The sequence below is a fragment of the Dreissena polymorpha genome, chromosome 7 (genome assembly GCF_020536995.1).
Source record: "Dreissena polymorpha isolate Duluth1 chromosome 7, UMN_Dpol_1.0, whole genome shotgun sequence".
Classification (NCBI taxonomy): Eukaryota; Metazoa; Mollusca; class Bivalvia; order Myida; family Dreissenidae; genus Dreissena; species Dreissena polymorpha.
Genome location: NC_068361.1, coordinates 24,759,164 through 24,777,800, shown reverse-complemented (window position 1 = coordinate 24,777,800; position 18,637 = coordinate 24,759,164). Strand labels below are relative to the sequence as shown.

Below are 18,637 nucleotides of genomic sequence, written 5' to 3'. Positions count from 1 at the left end.
CATGCACATGCATTAAACCCCGTTTTCTCAGAGCAAGATCCATATGTTAATACAAACTGTAGCTTGCCAATATTAACCTGGCTCTGACCTCTATGCATTAAAGTATTAAAATGCTGTTAATTGAATATATCAGTTTCTGTCTTGCAAATGATTTACTGGGAAAATGATTGAATTGTACCTCCCTAATTATACTGTTAAGGTCTTATAAAACAGCTTCCAAAGATAGTAAACAATCCAAGTGTATAATCAATACTGTGAAATACAATGTCTTGTGTGTGTTTACAATAACAACATTTTTGCGTAATTTTATGTTCCAGATATTTGGGATATATAAAATATAAAAGTTTCCCAGCCATTTAAAACAGAAACAGATTAGACATTGTCAAATACAGACTTCTCATCCAGTGACATTTTTATTTACACTGGAAACAAACCATTACTCCAATAAGAATTTGTTAAGTTTATAATACATAAAAATTACATATGGCTTGGCTGTCCAGTTATCACAGTGGTTGGTACACTTGCTTCTAACCTAGACAACCCAGGCTCAATCCCCGGACAATGGGATTTTGGTTGGTTTTCACCATACCTGACTGCGACTCCCCCCCCCCTCCCGAAACAGAAGAACACTTAAAAATTGAACATCTTTCAGTAAGAACTAAAAAGCTGGAAATTGCTGTTATCATTCAAAATTTGTCCCAACTTTTGTGAGAATATTAACCCTTTCAGTGCGGGAACCGAATTTTAACGGCCTTTGCAAACAGTTTGGATCCAGATGAGACGCCACAGAACGTGGCGTCTCATCAGGATCCAAACTGTTTGCTATTCTGATAGTATTCTTTGAAAAAAAAATCGAAGAAAATGCTAATTTTAGAAATTCAGCAGACGACATTTTAGCAGACAACAAATTTCCCAGCATGCAAAGGGTTAAGTGTCACTTAGGTAGGAGTGCTGGGCCACACTCCTTGTCCACACAAAATGCACCCTCAAAGGCGGCGGACCTCATAAACTTTGCAATACACATATATTATGGTTCCCTCCAGACCACAACGTGGGCACCTCCGTGAACACCCACCCGCTGTTTGCGCTGTCCGGTGATGGGCGAGATGACGTGTACATCCCCATGGTCTTCCTGTTTCACAACGAAGGGCAGCATCTGCGCACGCTGCTGGCTACCAACCCAGACCTGGAGGTCTCCATTCTCTCCAAGACAGAGTCCACAGGTACCATCTTATGTAGGCATGCTTTTTTTACCTTTTGTTGAGTTTGTTACTGTGACATTTGTTACTTTTATCTCTTTAAGGTTGAGTACATGGATGCCATTTATGTACGAGCATGGATGTTTTCAATTTTTTGTTGAGTTTTTTACTGTGACATTGGTTACTTTTATCTCTCTTAGATTGAGTTTACGGGTGCCATTTATGTATGAGCATGTATGTTTTCTATTTTCTGTTGAGTTTGTTACTGTGACATTGGTTACTTCTATCTCTCTAAGATTGAGTTTACGGGTGCCATTTATGTACGAGCATGGATGTTTTCTATTTTCTGTGGATTTTGTTACTGTGACATTGGTTACTTCTATCTCTCTAAGATTGAGTTTACGGGTGCCATTTATGTACGAGCATGCATGTTTTTTATTTTACTTTCATTGTTTGGGAAGAGCATTTGTGTTTGTTTTTCTTTAAGATTGTATCGCATGATCTCCATTCTCTTCAAGATTGAGTCCACAGGTACTATCTTATGTACGAGCATGGAGGTTTTCTATTTAATGTTGAGTTACTGTAAAATTGGTTACTTGTATCATTTGGGAATGTTTTATTTTTGTTTCTTTGTGAGATTTTAATTCTTATATGAGCTGTTAGGATAGCAATCTGATAATAGCCGTTTTTATAGCAACAAATCCGTTTGTAACTGCCACTGACTGTTATGATTAAATAATCTTTATATACAAAGATTCATGGTGTTTCTCACAACACTAACTGAAGAAACATTCAGGGTCACATGTAAATTGATAGTGGCACTTCTACACTTTAAGTCTTTGTGAAATCGTGTTCAGTTTTGAAATATATTTTGTTGACTACATGTATTTTGTTACTATTATGTTTGGTTGAATTTCTTTGCTGTTTCAGAGTCCTGATAATTGAAGCACATACACAATTATTTCATATCTACAGTTTTTACCACTTTGTCTACAAATGAAATTCATACATGAGAATGTGTACTAGCAGGGTTCGACACTAAGGCACGTCCGACAGACATTGTCTAGTAAAATCGCTGGTCGGGCTAGTAAAACTGCAGGTTAGCTTGTCCGACTGGTCGTACATAAAAATCTATACTGATGCATATAACTATAACTAACTGCTGTGAAAACCTTTTTTCCTTAATGTGTAAAATTACTCTCGTATCCGTTATTTACATCAGAACAAAACTAGCGAATATAAATAAACGTAGAGCATTCACATGATTCATCGCTATTTTTAGGCGCAAAAGAGCTTCCCGCAGGAATTGCTTGTTTCGATTGGTCAAGTTGTGATCAATATAAATTATTTTTTGCAGTGTCGTAAAATTTTACAGCATGTTTTTACGACTTCTATAAAAAAAAATGGTATCGTCAATGTAAACATTTTTGCGTAGCAGACAAGATAATGCAATTAAAAGAATGGCTTTGTTCAAGTTCGAATTTTCGTCCGACAAATCAGTTAATAAAGATGATGTAGACGATAAAACTGGCAGGAAACGTAAATATGAAGAAAAACGAAAACGTCAAATTTATCCTATGAAAAATCGAGTCAGTTCCCATGGCTTGAATTTGACGAAGAATAGCAAAAATATATATTTTTAGTTTTATTTTATTGTTTTATTCCATGCATCATAATAACTTTCTGGTCTACTCTGATTATTTACTGATAAATCCTGATAAAACAGTTACATGATCCATTTGTGTTTATTTGCTGTCATTTATGATCTAGTAGACATCAAATTCGGGATATTACATTTTAAGAGGAGCTTGTCCGATGGTTTTGCTGTAAAAAAAGTTAATGTCGAACCCTGACTAGTATTGTGTTCACGTCTTCATGAAGTTGGTTAAATATTAGTTAAACATATACAAAACATTAATCTTTCTTTCTGTGTAATTCTAGATTGATCAGAACTAAGATCAATACTTAGTTCTTAAGAGAACTGTCATTCTTGAATGTGTTATGACCATTAACTGACTGTCTCAAATGCTGTTTTGCTTCAGGACAAACAGTCAGTGATACCCAACAGGCTGAATCATCTCATACAGTAAAAGAGGATGGTACAGGGTCACATGACTCTTTGTCCGGCCAATCAGAAGCAAGATCTGAGTCACATGAGCAGGATCCCACCCAATCAAATGCAAATCCTCCATCACTGGGTCAGGAATCCAGCCAATCAGCATCATTGACTGACCAAGAGTTCAAATTTGAAACCAGCAATCTTCGAATGGAAGTTAAAACAAACTTTGATAAACATTCCCAGAGTTCTTCACTTGATGAAAATCAAGATGTTATTCAAATATATACTGATGAAAATGGTGTAAACCAGATATTCTTCCGTTTTGATAAACTTAAAGGTGGAACTGATGGTACACCAGTGTTGGAAGAAATTTATGAAGAATTACGGAATATTTTATTTAAGAAAACTAATTTTAGATTATTAGAACGACAGAGTAGTTACCTTAATGCTATTGTTCGCCTATTATCCTCTGCATATTTTGGTAATGGTAAAGTAGATAAAAACACTGAGTATTTATTTGCTGAACTAGCTAAGGAATTGAAACTTGTTGAACTTGACTCTTCTGTGGAGACTGACCAATCAGAGCAGTTGTTACAGAACAAAGACCAATCAGATTCAAGTTCACAACAAGAAAATCTCCTATCAGTGGAAGGTGCAGTTAATGCAGAAAAACAAGGGTCTTCCTTGTATTCCAATAGAGATGACCAAAGTGGTTTAAATAGAGAGTTTGTGACCATAAAATATTCAGGTTCATTAGGCAATAATGAGGCAAAGGCAATAACTGTTGATAAAGTGGGAATCAGAATAACAACAACTGATAAAAATAGTCAGCCTGATGACAGTCAATCCATTAATGATGTAAGTACTGTAAAATTTGATGAGATTAAACATTCATTTGCAAGTATTGAAGATTTAGAACCTGACACATCTAATTCAGGGATACGTAAATCTAGTCTACATTCGATCGAAACTCAGGTCATAGACAAAGATGCCTCACCCGATAAAATTGACTGGCAAGACATAGAAAACAGAGTGAAAATGAATGAAGAATTAGTGAATGGGTTGAAAAAGTTTATCGAAGGTATTGTAGAAATCCAAGATGTGAATGCAAATCCAGAACCCTCAGAACAAACCGCAGAGATCCCCTTGGAACAATTGTCTCCCCACTCCCGGGAATACCAGGAACGAAAGTACAAAGTAAAACCAAAGTTTGAGAAAACCGTTCGCAACTTGAAGAAAAATGAAAGGCCAAATCATCCGCCCCATGATGAACACTAGCGTTTCCCTGTGCTAATCTCTGTGTATTTATTCCTGACAATCATCTGTCCATTGCTTTTTTCAGGGGCAGGGGGTCATAGGGAGGGGAAATTGATCTGTTGCAATTTAAGCTATAAGGATAATTAAGCAGTTCAAGAATACTGTAAGATTTATTAGCATAATACTTGATGCCAAAGTGAAAAATGCACTAAGTTAAAAGTTGAAATCCGAAAACAATGTTGGTTCACTTTATGGTTCTATGCCATCACTTTTAATATTGTCCCTTAACTTATTAAAATACAATTTTAGAGATTTGTTAGATGGGTTTGTTATTGAAACATAAAAGACCAAATGCAGCCCAAGGAAATCACTTGAAATTTCTGCAGACATCTTAACAATAGCAGTGTTGCACTACATGGCTCAGTAGACTGTCATGTGAAGGATATGTGTAATCACACTGTCATGTTTTTATTATTCAATATCATGCTTTTGTTTCAATATTATGATACATGTACCTGTGGGAAAAGGAATTTAATGCTAAATATCACAGCCTAGGTGGGAAATGACTATCAGATTTTCAGTTCATTGGAATTTCGTATGTATAAATGCCCACCGTTATGCGAATACGGGTCTTATAAACACCCACGTTATGCATACATGGGTTTTATGCAGTATGGGGCCAGCGTTGCTCCAGACCAGCCTGCATATTTGCGCAGTCTGACTTGCAGCTACACTGACAACTTCGAAGGCAGGCAAGGTTTTGTGGTTACGTTAGTGGACATTTTAGCCCCTGACCTCATAAGGTCATCCTGATCTCATAAGGTCAGGAAATACGCTGTCAACATTTAACAGAGTATGGATATGGTTTATATAAAAGTGTCATTAAACTTATCGGTAATGGTTAAGGTGAATAGATCCACATTTGCCAATTGCTATTATAATTTCAGTCATTTAAGCTAATATCATTTAATAAGCCTTTGGAACATGGGTCCTCACTGGAAACACTGTTGTGATGTTTGTTTTGTTGATATTTATATTTTAACTGATTAATTACAGTTTAAGAGTGAACAATATAAATGTTCATTTGTAACTTATTTTGGCCAGTTTATTTTCTATTTCTGAGGTCAGCAAATGATGTTGATTTTGTGGTTTAATATAAATAAATTTACACTTGAATATTAACCAGGAATCTTTTTCTACACATGTTTTCTACATGTACATGTATTATAAGTGCTCAGAAATAGCTAGTTCATTACTGTTAAGTTAATCATTTATTAAGCAAAGAAAAGTGTATTTGTTTTAATTATGATACAGTATAATAAAAATAATAAATAAATCTATCTATGGTCAAATCATAAGCTGAAAACTTATTTGCCCCAAACATAGCTCTGAATCCTTTACCACTTATGATACGTATTTGCCCCAAACATAGCTCTGAATCCTTTACCACTTATGATACGTATTTGTCCCAAACATAGCTCTGAATCCTTTACCACTTATGATACGTATTTGCCCCAAACATAGCTCTGAATCCTTTACCACTTATGATACGTATTTGCCCCAAACATAGCTCTGAATCCTTTACCACTTATGATACGTATTTGCCCCAAACATAGCTCTGAATCCTTTACCACTTATGATACGTATTTGCCCCAAACATAGCTCTGAATCCTTTACCACTTATGATACGTATTTGCCCCAAACATAGCTCTGAATCCTTTACCACTTATGATACGTATTTGCCCCAAACATAGCTCTGAACCCTTTACCACTTATGATACGTATTTGCCCCAAACATAGCTCTGAACCCTTTACCACTTATGATACGTATTTGCCCCAAACATAGCTCTGAACCCTTTACCACTTATGATACGTATTTTGAAGCATTTGTAGTCCCTTACAAGTTAAATTTAATAAAAAACCTTTTTACTAGATTCAAGTTTTAAAGGCTTCATTTCTAATCCTGATGAGCAGCAAACCTGAACAGACTGCGAGTTACTTGCATGCTGTTCTGGTTTCATGCTATTTGCAATTTGCTATTTTCAATGTGCCTCTGAGTGGAAAAGGGTTAACTTAATTGATTTTAACAGTAAAATCACACATTACTTATGTTAGGTGTTTGTTTTTTCAAAAAGAAATAGACATCCACAAAAAACATGGCTACTCGCCATGAAAAAATTGCATTTAATTCATTTCATCCTGTGAGAATATGAGTCGTGTTCGGATAAAACTGAGCATAATGCATGTGCGTAAATTGTCGTCCCAGATTAGCCTGTGCAGTCTGCACAGGCTAATCAGGGACGACACTAAACGCTTTTATGACATTTTTCGTTTAAATAAAGTCTCTGACTTGCAAACATCAAAAAAACGGGGAAAGTGTCGTTCCTGATTAGCCTGTGCAGATTGCACAGGCTAATCTGGGACGACACTTTACGCACATGCATTATGCCCAGTTTTCTCAGAACACAACTCATTTTTTCCGTCACATGTTTAAAGGTTGTGATGGTGCACATTTTATGCACATTTCATGGGAAAGGAATTTGTTACGTCTTCGAAGAAATGAACATTATGCAAATGTAAAGTGCTGTTTGAATCTGTCGCCTGTATTAATGGGACTTGTTCACAGATTTCACTTCATTTTGAAGTTTTCAATACTGAAGCTTGTCATTTCAAAACATAGGGATTTAACTCTTTCAGTGCTGGAACGGAATTTTGACGACCTTAGCAAACAGTTTGGATCCTGATGAGATGCCACAAAACGTGGCTTCTCAACAGGATCCAAACTGTTTGCTATTCTGATAGTATTCTTTGAAAGAAATCGAAGAAAATGCTAATTAAATTTTAGAAATTCAGCAGACCACATTTTAGCAGACGACAAATTTCCCAGCATGCAAAGGGTTAAATGTTCATGTAGATTCCTCTAGTATTCGGACATGAGACCATTGGATAAAAAGCCTAATGCCCTAACCATTTCATTATTCTGGCTTGTATCTACAGTTTTTACTTAATTAGACAATGCACTTGTTGCCAACAAATTCCATGTTAACACAATACACTTCAAATGATTGATTATTTCTCAGTTTAATAATTTTCTCTATTTCAACTAATCATCACTTCTGAAGCAAAATTAATTTAAATGATATTTCAATGTCAATTTTGTTATTTAGCTACTCTTTAAACAATATTCTTTTATTGTTTGAATCTGTGTCACAAAAAAAAGGCAATTCATTTAATCTGTGAACAAGTCCCTTGAGTAACTTTGTTTCTCCATTGCATATTAAGAATAGAGATTACTGCTTTTGGCCGCATATAATTTTACAAAGCATCATATGATGTATTATTTTTATGACATTTCCTTAAAGTAGAATTTGTTTGTGTCTATTACTATGTATTTTTTTTTAACTAAAACGAAATTCTTATGCACATTTTATTTAACCCTTTCAGTGCTGGAACCGAATTTTGAAGGCCTTTGCAACCAGTTTGGATCCAGATGAGACGCCACAGAAGGTGGCGTCTCATCAGGATCAAAACTGTTTGCTATTCTGATAATATTCTTTGAAAAAAATCGAAGAAAATGCTAATTTTAGAAATTAAGCAGACAAAATTTTAGCAGACGAAAAATTTCCCAGCATGCAAAGGGTTAAGGAATATTGACCATCATGTGAATCAGACTTATTTTATTTAAAAAAAAAAAAAACAATTAAATTTTTTTCTGAAGTGAACATATGTATGAGCTTGAAAATGCTTTAGAATATAAGCTCTGGTGAAAATCTTGTTTGGTCAAAGTATGTTACAGGAAAATATTTAATTTTATTTTTGGGTTTGAGCATGATAGTCGTGTATGCCAATGAAAGATCGAGCCTATTCAATATGTGAAGGCTCAAGTATGGTTATTTGTACTTGTGTATATGTTGTTAATTTGTCTATCCGTCTAGTAAATGTATGTATTGTTTATAATTGCATCAAGGTTTTTTTATTTAGTTGAAGACTTCATTGTTGAAAATGCTGTGTAGTATTTACATTTATGCATATTAATGTCTTGTTACAATTGTATCATCAATTTGTGTGTATAATATATTTGGCAAAAGCATAATTTTCCTTGAGTCTGTTTGTGGTAAGCTTGATATATTTGACACATTTGTTCAGTTCATGTGCGTGTGTGCATTCCACCTTGTGTATACTGTAACTTCATCGTTCATCATGAAATGTTACAATAATAAATGATCATTATGTTGAAATGGCACATCACTTGCTAACCTTGTGTCTAGCCCTAATGTCAAGGTCAAACTAAGAGATCAAATATGGGCATAATACAGCTTTTCTGGAAAGTAACTTTGTCACTCAGCAGGATTTTTTACAATAACTTACCAAAGAATACTATCAATATGGAGCCAGCATGTTGCATAGAAAATGACTGTGTCAAGTTTACATCATCATCGAAATACCATACAATGACAGCACTGACATCAGACCATACAATGACAGCACTGACATCAGACCATACAATGACAGCACTGACATCAGACCATACAATGACAGCACTGACATCAGACTATTTCAATACCATACAATGACAGCACTGACATCAGACTATTTCAATACCATACAATGACAGCACTGACATCAGACTATTTCAATACCATACAATGACAGCACTGACATCAGACTATTTCAATACCATACAATGACAGCACTGACATCAGACTATTTCAATACCATACAATGACAGCACTGACATCAGACTATTTCAATACCATACAATGACAGCACTGACATCAGACCATACAATGACAGCACTGACATCAGACCATACAATGACAGCACTGACATCAGACTATTTCAATACCATACAATGACAGCACTGACATCAGACTATTTCAATACCATACAATGACAGCACTGACATCAGACTATTTCAATTTCTTAGATAAAATGATTTGTTATCTGAAGCAGTCATGTTTTGATTGAAATTTGCCATACATCCCATGAAGGCTGGAGGCAATGTTTTTATTTGTGTCCCATAAATACATTTCAGGCATTTATGCAGATTTTGTTGATTTTACTGTTGACCTGGTCAGGGTATATACTACTGGGTACTGCTGGCTCAAAATCAACAAGTTCAATACAACCTTCATGTCTATGGGAGTCATATAATATTCTTTATTTATTATGTTTTCATTGAAAAAAACATGAACATGTATTGAATGAGATTTTAGATGGCAATTCATTTAAAACCATGCATGAAGTGACTTGAAATAAATGGCTGGATGCATAAATACAATGTGCTTGCAAGGTGGTGTACCTGTAGATAGATACATTTTAAACATTATATTGGACTAATTGTTAATCAACTTTTTAAATATGCAGCTTGTTTGATACATGCACGATTATAAGTGTAAAAAATGTCCATTTAAGTTGAATAGTATCAGCATTGTATATTTTACTCAAGTATGCAATACATTTCTTCCAGCCCTTATAATGTACATTCCGAGCCCACATTTGACAGGGTTCTATGTTTACTCTTTCAGTGCTGGAACCAAATTTTGAAGGCCTTTGCAAACAGTTTTGATCCAGATGAGACGCCACAGAATGTGGCGTCTCATCAGGATCCAAACTGTTTGCTATTCTGATAGTATTCTTTGGAAAAAAATTGAAGAATATGCTAATTTTAGAAATTCAGCAGATGACATTTTAGCAGACGACAAATTTCCCAGCATTCATAGGGTTAAATTAGCCATGTTCTGGGAATAACAGATTGTTTGCATGTGTGTTAACCCTTTGCATGCTGGGAAATTTGTCGCCTGCTAAAATGTCGTCTGCTCAATTTCTAAAATTAGCATTTTCTTCATTTTTTGTTCAAAGAATACTATCAGAATAGCAAACAGTTTGGATCCTGATGAGACGCCACGTTCTGTGGCGTCTCATCTGGATCCAAACTGTTTGCAAAGGCCTTCAAAATTCCGGTTCCCGCACTGAAAGGGTTAAGTGCTGTCCCAGATGAGCCTGTGAATTCCACACAGGATAATCAGGGACTACACTTTCTACCTAAACTAGACTTGCGTTTAGAAGCGTCTTCATTTAAACGATAAATTCTATAAAAGCGGAAACTGTCGTCACTGATAAGCCTGCGCAGACTGTACTGGCTAATCTGGAATGACACTCAATGCACATGTGTTAAGCCCAGTTTCCCCAGAACATGGTTCTTATAATCATCAGAGTGTGTGATAAGTATATCAATTTCAAACACGATTGCATGGTTTTTAGCAGCCTCATTTCGCGTAACCATTTTGTTGACTGCTTACCAGGTATTGTTTGTATGACTTAATATCTGGATATTGTCTTGTACATGATTCAACTGAAGTTTATACCAGTGTGTGGGTGCAATAGTAAATAATATTCTTTATAAGCATTTGTCTTTAATTTCCTTTAATTATACAAGCAGAATGATGTTATTCATTTATTTATGCTCAACCATTGTATATACATGTACTGTATATGTACCGGTAAAGTGTATATACTGTAAAGGTACCGGTTAAGTGTATATACTGTATATGTACCGGTAAAGTGTATATTTTGATCATTATTTCATTGTTGTTACCTCTTTTTGTCATAAAATACCTAGGATTTTGTGTTTTGGAGCATTTATTTTTATTGTAAAGGTATTCAGAAAAATATTTAACCGATCAACTTGCTATTGGTATGATAAAGGATTTCACATCATATTTGGTGTGGTACTTTGTTTTTTATGTTTCCATTTGTTAAATGCACATTTTGTTTTGTAGCATTGGTGAAAAAGCCTGTCGTTATAAACATATTTCTCTCTTGTTTGGTATGTCCTAACTTGTTTGAACAGCATGAAAAAGTGAATTATAAATAAAAACAACAACAACAACTTACTTCTTTATTTTTAGCTCACCGGTGAGCTTTTGTGATCACCTTTTGTCCGTCCTCCACCTTGCGTCGTCAACATTTGCCTTGTTAACACTCTAGAGGCCACACTAATTGTCCAATCTTCATGAACTTTGGTCAGAACATTTGTTCTAATGATATCTTTGGCCGCACAGAACATGTCAGTTCCTTTGTATCTCAGGTGAGCGACATTGGGTCTTTCAGGCCCTCTTGTTCATTTCACTCTGTATTCTTGGTTATAACTCTTATATGACTAATGGCATATTTTAAACAAAGGATACATCATTCTGAACATTTGAGGAATGTCTTTGTGGTGTAGTGGTTTGGGGATTCCCCTTCAGAAGTAGGTTTGAACTTCACCTGGGGCAGGTTCTGACATGGCGTGCTGCAATCCCAGCATCTATTTAAATCAAGGAGCACTGATAGCTGTCAGATATAAAGAGATGTTCATCAGTAAAATTGTCTTATAAGTAAAAACAGGCTGAACTTTAAACAACATGGTTACATTATCATACACTATTTACTTTTCCTTTGTTTTAAGAGGTACAAGTGTCAAATAATCATATGTATATAAAAAAATATAATTTATGTTTTCAACATAGACACACATGAAATAAGAATTATTTAACAGGCTGTTTGGATCTATAAAATAACCACAACCATGTTTAATACATTTTGTTATGTTAGCAAAAATCTAATGGAAATTGGTGTTTACCTTAATTACTTTGGTTAATAATCAAATAAATACATGATACATAATATGGGGAAGTGAAAACAATATTGGCTATTGAATGAATGATGTCAGCGTCCTCAGAATAAATGGTAATCAACTCTGGAGCTACAATCCTTTGCATTTTGTAAACACATCCAGATGAGCACCTGAAAAAATGGGTTTAAACTTTAAAGCATGTTCCTAAAGTAATGTCCCAGATAAGCCTGTGCAGACAGAAGGGGTGATGTGTTTATTGCTCTTATGAATTTCTTAGCTATTTAACAATAATTGTAGACAAGAAATATGAACAGGACATCTAAAAGAAATTACATATTCTTTAAAACATCCACATTTGTGTTGACAAATTTAGGCCCGCACTTGTGTAAAAATTATCAGACATTTAACCTATAATGGAATGAAATTCGTCAAGCAACTGAAATATTCAACAAATGGTATAACTGCTTTGACAAAAAAACTAATCAAACAACTATTAATAATATACAGTGTAATCAATTTATCAAAGGTTTGATACACAAAGCTAACATGACTTGCTTTTTACTTAAACTATGAATAAAAAGGTTTAATGTGTGTATTATTGTGACCATGTTTTACAACAAGTGGAGTTAATTATGGAAGGAGCTGTTATAACCATAAGTGGGGCCATTTGAACATTTTTTTTAAAATTGTGCCGTTTTAAAGGGGCCTTTTCACGTTTTGGTCAATTGAAAACATTGTTTCAGATTCGCAAATTTTCATTGTAGTTATGATATTTGTGAGGACACAGTAATACTGAAAATTTACCATGCTCTAAAATATCCATTATAAATGCATATTTTGACCATTTAAAAACCTGAAAATTATAAAGCGTTGCAACGCAAAACGATTGTATAATTTGGAGAGTCCTGTTGTTGTCTTTATATTTTGTGACACTAAGAGGATTGCTTATATAAAGTCTAAAATGCACCTATTTTCTATTAGCACGGATGGCTGAGTGGTCTATGCGTTAAACTTGTTCTCATGGGCTCAGTGGTTTGAGCCTTCTACATCTACATCTACATCATATGTCGGCGCAATCACACTTGATTATTATGCGAGGGGTGGTGCTAGGTCAAGAGAAAGATATGAAATGATAGGAGAGATAGAAGAGATTCCATAGTTAAAAGTATAGAGATAGTAAAAAGTTTAGCCAGCTTCGTTTACACCTCTTCAACCCAGACCTCTATGGTTACCCTAGCAGCGGCTGGCACAGCTATGGGAATCACTAGGGGTTACTTGGAGCTGGGCACCTAACAGTGATTAGAAGGTGAGTGAGGACAGCCCCTGCTTGAAGGATACCAAGTCAGGGGCCTCTGCGACTGTTGCAGGGAGGTGGTTCCAAACGGATATAGTGCGGGGGAAGAATGTGGATGTAGACGGCTAGTGGTGCTTCTTGTTATGATCCTTAGGGTGACTTGGGGCTTGTAAAAGGTAATGGTTGACTGAAATATCTACCAGGTCATTGACGATTTTATACAGCATTGTGAGTTGCGCTTTGGTCCGTCGTGATTCAAGTGCTCCCACCCAAGTGCTTGATCATGGAGGATACACTGCTGGTGTCGTGGTATCTGTTGGTTACATATCTAGCAGCCCTCTTCTGTACCATCTCGAGCTTGTATGCCCTGTCCTTTGTAAAGGGGTTCCACACTGTGGAGCAATACTCAAGGTCTGGCCGGACAAGAGAGGTGTATGCAGTGGTCTTAACCTTCTCATTACTTATGTGAAGGTTGTGCTGGAGGAAGCCGAGTGTGCTATTTCCCTTTTTTACTGTTATGTCCTGTATTTTATATCCCATGTTGAGGGTTACTTTTTTTCTTTCTTTAATGTTATTCTTTTTTCTTTACTGGTGCTTTTTAGATCCTATGTTTACTTTTTTTTTTCTTTTTCATAAAATTTACATTTATCTATATAAAGCATTTAATGGCAAACTTCAATACATGCCAAAATCTGTGAAAAGGTCCCTTTAAATGTGCCGTTTTAACAATTTTCAGGGCCGTTTTAACTTGTATCCGTTTGAAATGTAAACCCCTTTTTTAATTCATGAGCACATTAGTCTATTATAACCAATGATATATTTGAAAAATATATATACAAAATGTGAACATAGCACAATTTGGGCTGTATTTGTAGCAATTTTTTCATACATTTTAATTATGAATGAAATAGAAAATGTACATAGTGGAAACCTGCTTACTCTGTGTAGTGAAGTGTATCCTTACGAACGCGCCATTAAGAAATACAACAACAACAACTCGCGTTCGCACACAATTAGGTAAATGAAACGGATTTTTGCACGCATATCAATGTATTGTAATATGTATTTAAAAAATTAATTTATCTCAGGCATGTGTTCATTTATATGCTGCCTGCAAGTGGTGAAATAATTTAAACATATTCAAACGTATTTCCGTGACTGTTGAGTAGGTTTCGGATTTGTCATTCGGATGCATTGATTTAATCTTGTTTATGCGATGAAAATATAAAGTTGTTGCTCAGGTTAATGCCATATTCATGGGTGAAAGTTTTCAGTATTAATACTGATTTCAGTATTTTGCATAATTTTTGTCCTTAATAAACTATAGTAAAAACTGTTATATCATCATTATTCGACCAGATTTCAGTATTTTTAAAAGTCTGCACTTTCACCCATGCATATTTAAAAACAAATCTTTTTTTCAGGAACAAATTTAATTTTAAAACTTGCTAATTTCCGCAAAATCTGTTGTGAAAAACATGTGTTTTAACCTTTTAGTGTTTACATCTGAATTTTTACTTTTAGACCCGACTTAAGGACATATCAATTTCTGAAATGGTCAGAAGTAGGTGGAGTAATGTCCAGCATTTTTCCTCCATATAAAGTTGGTACCGTTAAACGGCTGTTGGTAAATGAGACATTTTTTCCAATGTCAAAGTAATAAATTCCCAATTCTGACACAAAAAAAACAATTTGCAGAAAAAAATGTTGACAACCTGCATACACACATGTTAATCCCTTTTGCCAAAACATCGCAGTCTACACAATAGGTCAGTATACCTGCTAAGTGGGGTTTCGGAAATCAAATTCAATCAACCTAATACAAATTAGAAACAGGACTTTGCAGGAAATCATTCACCACTTCGATCTTAATATGCAACTTATTATTTGCACATGTTTTCTTAAGTTTTGAGCATAATTACTAAATTTCCCAATTTGTTATGAAAATGCCACTAATTTTCCCAATTTGGCCGGTACCGGCACCATTCCCAAAGTAGTGAGGAAAAACGCCGATTGTATTAGGTTCATTATCCCCAAGCTTTTTGAAAAGCCTGGGGATATTGTGGTTATCTCCGCCATCTGTCTGTCCTTCTGTCTGTCTGGCCGTCCGTCCTGGCCACTGTTATCTCCTACACTATTAGCACTAGAACCTTGAAACTTACATACATGGTAGATATGAGCATATGTGCAATGGTGCACTATTTGGAATTTTGATCTGACCCCTGGGTCAAAAGTTATAGGGGTTAGGATGGGGCCGGGTCAGAGATTTTTACTCATTTGTTTAGGTTATTTTACTATAATTTCTTCATTTCTACACTGATTGTCTTCAAATTGATACTGAACCTCTCTTATGACAATACGGTCAATCTCAACTATGCAAGGCCCCATTACCAACCCTGGGGCACCCCGCCCACATAGGCCACGCCCACCCAAAATTGCCTTTAATTAAAATTTCTTCATTTCTACACCGATTCACTTCAAATTGATACTGAACCTCTCTTGTGACAATATGGTTAATCTCACCTATGCATGGCCCCATTACCAACCCTGGGGCGCCCAGCCCACATAGGCCACGCCCACCCATAATTGCCTTTTACTATAATTTCTTCATTTCTACAACTATTCACTTCAAATTAATACTGAACCTCTGTTATGACAATACAGTCAATCTCAACTATGCATGGCCCCTTTACCAACCCTGGGGCGCCCCGCCCACATAGGCCACGCCCACCTAAAATCGCCTTTTACTATAATTTCTTCATTTCTACACCAATTTACTTCAAATTGATACTGAACCTCTCTTATGACAATATGGTCAATCTCAACTATGCATGGCCCCATTACCAACCCTGAGGCGTCCCGCCCACATAGGCCACGCCCACCCAAAATTGCCTTTTACTATAATTTCTACACCAATTCACTTCTTATGGATACTGAACTTCTCTTATAACAATACGGTCAATCTCAACTATGCATGGCCCCATTACCAACCCTGGGGCGCCCCTGGGTCAAACATGCGGCGTGGGGATACACGTCGGCCTCTGCCGCGCCATTTCTAGTTGAATTTGATTTTATAGACAAATTTGAGACTTAATTCTTTTACATTGAATTTTATTTTATGAAAAAGAACTCTGAGCTGTAGGTATGTACTCTTAAAAGCACAGAGCATTAAAGAAGAACTAGACCCTACTGAACCAAGTTGTAACAGTAAAAAGCCATATCCACCATCAACCTAAGCAGCACCAAACTTTGAAAAAATTCAAAAAGTCACGCTTTAATGTGCGTACCGGGTATACAGTGGGTTTTTTTCATTCAAAATCGGGTCCAGTAATCGGACCATTCCCAATGGAAAAAAGTATATATTTTTCCCAAATGGGAGCTAAAAATTCCCAATGGAAGGTTTCCACAAAATAAAATTACACTGGTAAATCATGCAGCAAAATAAAAATTAATACATACAAAAATTGCCTTGTCTTTACGTCAAACAAAAATGTATGTTTTGATAACAGATGAAGTGCTGGGTCCAGTAAGTGGCAGTCCCTACAACTAAGTGCTGTGTCCAGTAAGTGGCAGTCCCTACAACTATGGATCAGTTGCTGCCAGGGCTGGGGCAGGGGAAATCTTCAAAGGAGGAACAGGTACAAGTCTTTCTTTCTGTTCTTTCAGATATAATTAAAGTTAAAGTTCCTTGAAAACCTTGCATTTCCCATGAATATTTTTCAGATCCTGGGGGTGGTGTGTTTATAGATAAATTTATAGATACATTTAAATATGGGTCATGCCGGGTCAAAAACTATGTCACAGGGTCTTTTAATGCGTTTCAAACGGAAAGTGTGTCCGACCATAACTATGTCATTTATCGTTGTTTAAAATGACTTGGTACATTTGTAGGTTAGCCCCCACAAGATATCGCTCATTGTTTTGATACATGAGTACTGCATGCTGCGAAAACCGGTCACCACACAGTCTGTGTTCTCAGATAATGATAGCGATACTGAGGTGAAATTCTCAGAAAGAGAAAAACGAGACTTCATGGTCACCATTTTACAGCTTTTACAGGTACTTTTTGTAGCATAATAGTTTTTTAGCCTTTTCCTGTCCTATCTATGAGTCCGTTAATCAGACTCATTCCAAATGGAAAATGGTGACAATAAATTGCAATTTGAAAAAAAATCCTAATTAAAAACAAAATTAAAATTATTCAAATAAGTGTCTAATGATTATTTTATTATGATAATGGCCCTTTTCTTTACCTAAAGAATCTTTCATGGATGTAATAGACCATGAAATAGGGAATTAAGTAAAAGATTGAGTTAAAGATTGATTAAGTTGATTTTAAATTGAAACCATGCTCGCTATAATATTTCATACTTTGTCATTAAGTTTCATGTTTCCTATGAATTTATGAAAATTGTGAATATTGAGATTGGCGATTGTTATGTTATTTAAAATGGTGAAAACAACCCATATTGGTTTTGATGAGTATGTCCTTATAATCAGTGTGGTAATTAGAATTTTGTCACTGTATCCCAATTAGATTTTTTGTTACAAGTGTCTTTTTTCAATTACATCTACGAAAGTATATAACTAAAATTAACATGATTTTGTTATTATAATTCGAATAATTATGAAGAGTTAAATTCAATTAGCTCTTTCCAAATCAGTGGATTTTTCGCTTTTTACACCAAAATGGCCAGAAAAAGGCCTGAGCTTGGGAGTTTTAGACTAATAAAATCAGTGAGACATGAGACAATGCACTTGACTGTTACCATAGCTACTTTTAGCATTGTTGATTTGTTTAGTCCTCAGATCTAACTCTCAAAGAGCTGTGCATAAAAATCAGAGACAAGATGAAAACTGAGCTCTATGTCCTGTTCTTGAAAAAGTAAGTGAATAACTCATTGCATGCTTTTTACTAACCATGCAAATGTATTTGACCAGACTTCCCTTGCTTTCATGTATGCTATCATTCGGATTCATTTATAGTATAAATTGACACATGCTTCTAACCATATTAAATGTGTCTTGTTTCAGCTATGATTTCAGTACTGTGGCTGTTAAAAGATCATGAAAATCTATCTATGAATCAGAGTTTGCTATATTGGTGATAATAGGATACTTTGTACTTTTTTGTGCTGTAGATAATAATCTTTAAATAAAATTCTATTTGTCATCAGAATTAGATAATGTGTGGAAAGATGAATGTAAAT

At 35.4% G+C, this 18,637-nt stretch overlaps 2 protein-coding genes across 11 annotated transcripts in view; both read left to right on the top strand.

Moving 5' to 3' along the window:
* LOC127838699 (ER degradation-enhancing alpha-mannosidase-like protein 3) overlaps window positions 1-8,608 on the top strand; it is a 38,539-nt gene extending 29,931 nt beyond the window's left edge. Inside the window, exons 19-20 of one of the 2 annotated variants that reach the window (XM_052366598.1) lie at window positions 1,044-1,223; window positions 3,242-8,608. In XM_052366598.1, the coding sequence (XP_052222558.1) occupies window positions 1,044-1,223; window positions 3,242-4,536 (1,475 nt within the window). In that variant the 3' untranslated portion in view covers window positions 4,537-8,608. Of the gene's footprint in view, window positions 1-1,043; window positions 1,236-3,241 lie in introns of both variants that reach the window. The other variant, XM_052366599.1, reaches the window with a different exon arrangement.
* A 5,769-nt stretch (window positions 8,609-14,377) lies between these two features.
* Window positions 14,378-18,637, top strand: part of LOC127838701 (anaphase-promoting complex subunit 5-like) — a 93,520-nt gene continuing 89,260 nt past the window's right edge. For 4 of the 9 annotated variants that reach the window (XR_008029914.1, XR_008029915.1, XR_008029913.1 and 1 more), the window contains exons 1-4: window positions 14,393-14,444; window positions 16,937-17,065; window positions 17,319-17,486; window positions 18,230-18,312. Coding sequence is in view for 6 of the 9 variants with exons in the window: in XM_052366607.1 (XP_052222567.1) it covers window positions 17,012-17,065; window positions 17,319-17,486; window positions 18,230-18,312 (305 nt within the window). In the remaining 3 variants the exon portion in view is untranslated. Of the gene's footprint in view, window positions 14,445-15,006; window positions 15,197-16,935; window positions 17,066-17,318; window positions 17,487-18,229; window positions 18,313-18,637 lie in introns of those variants that run through there. The other 5 variants (XM_052366604.1, XM_052366606.1, XM_052366608.1 and 2 more) reach the window with 5 other exon arrangements.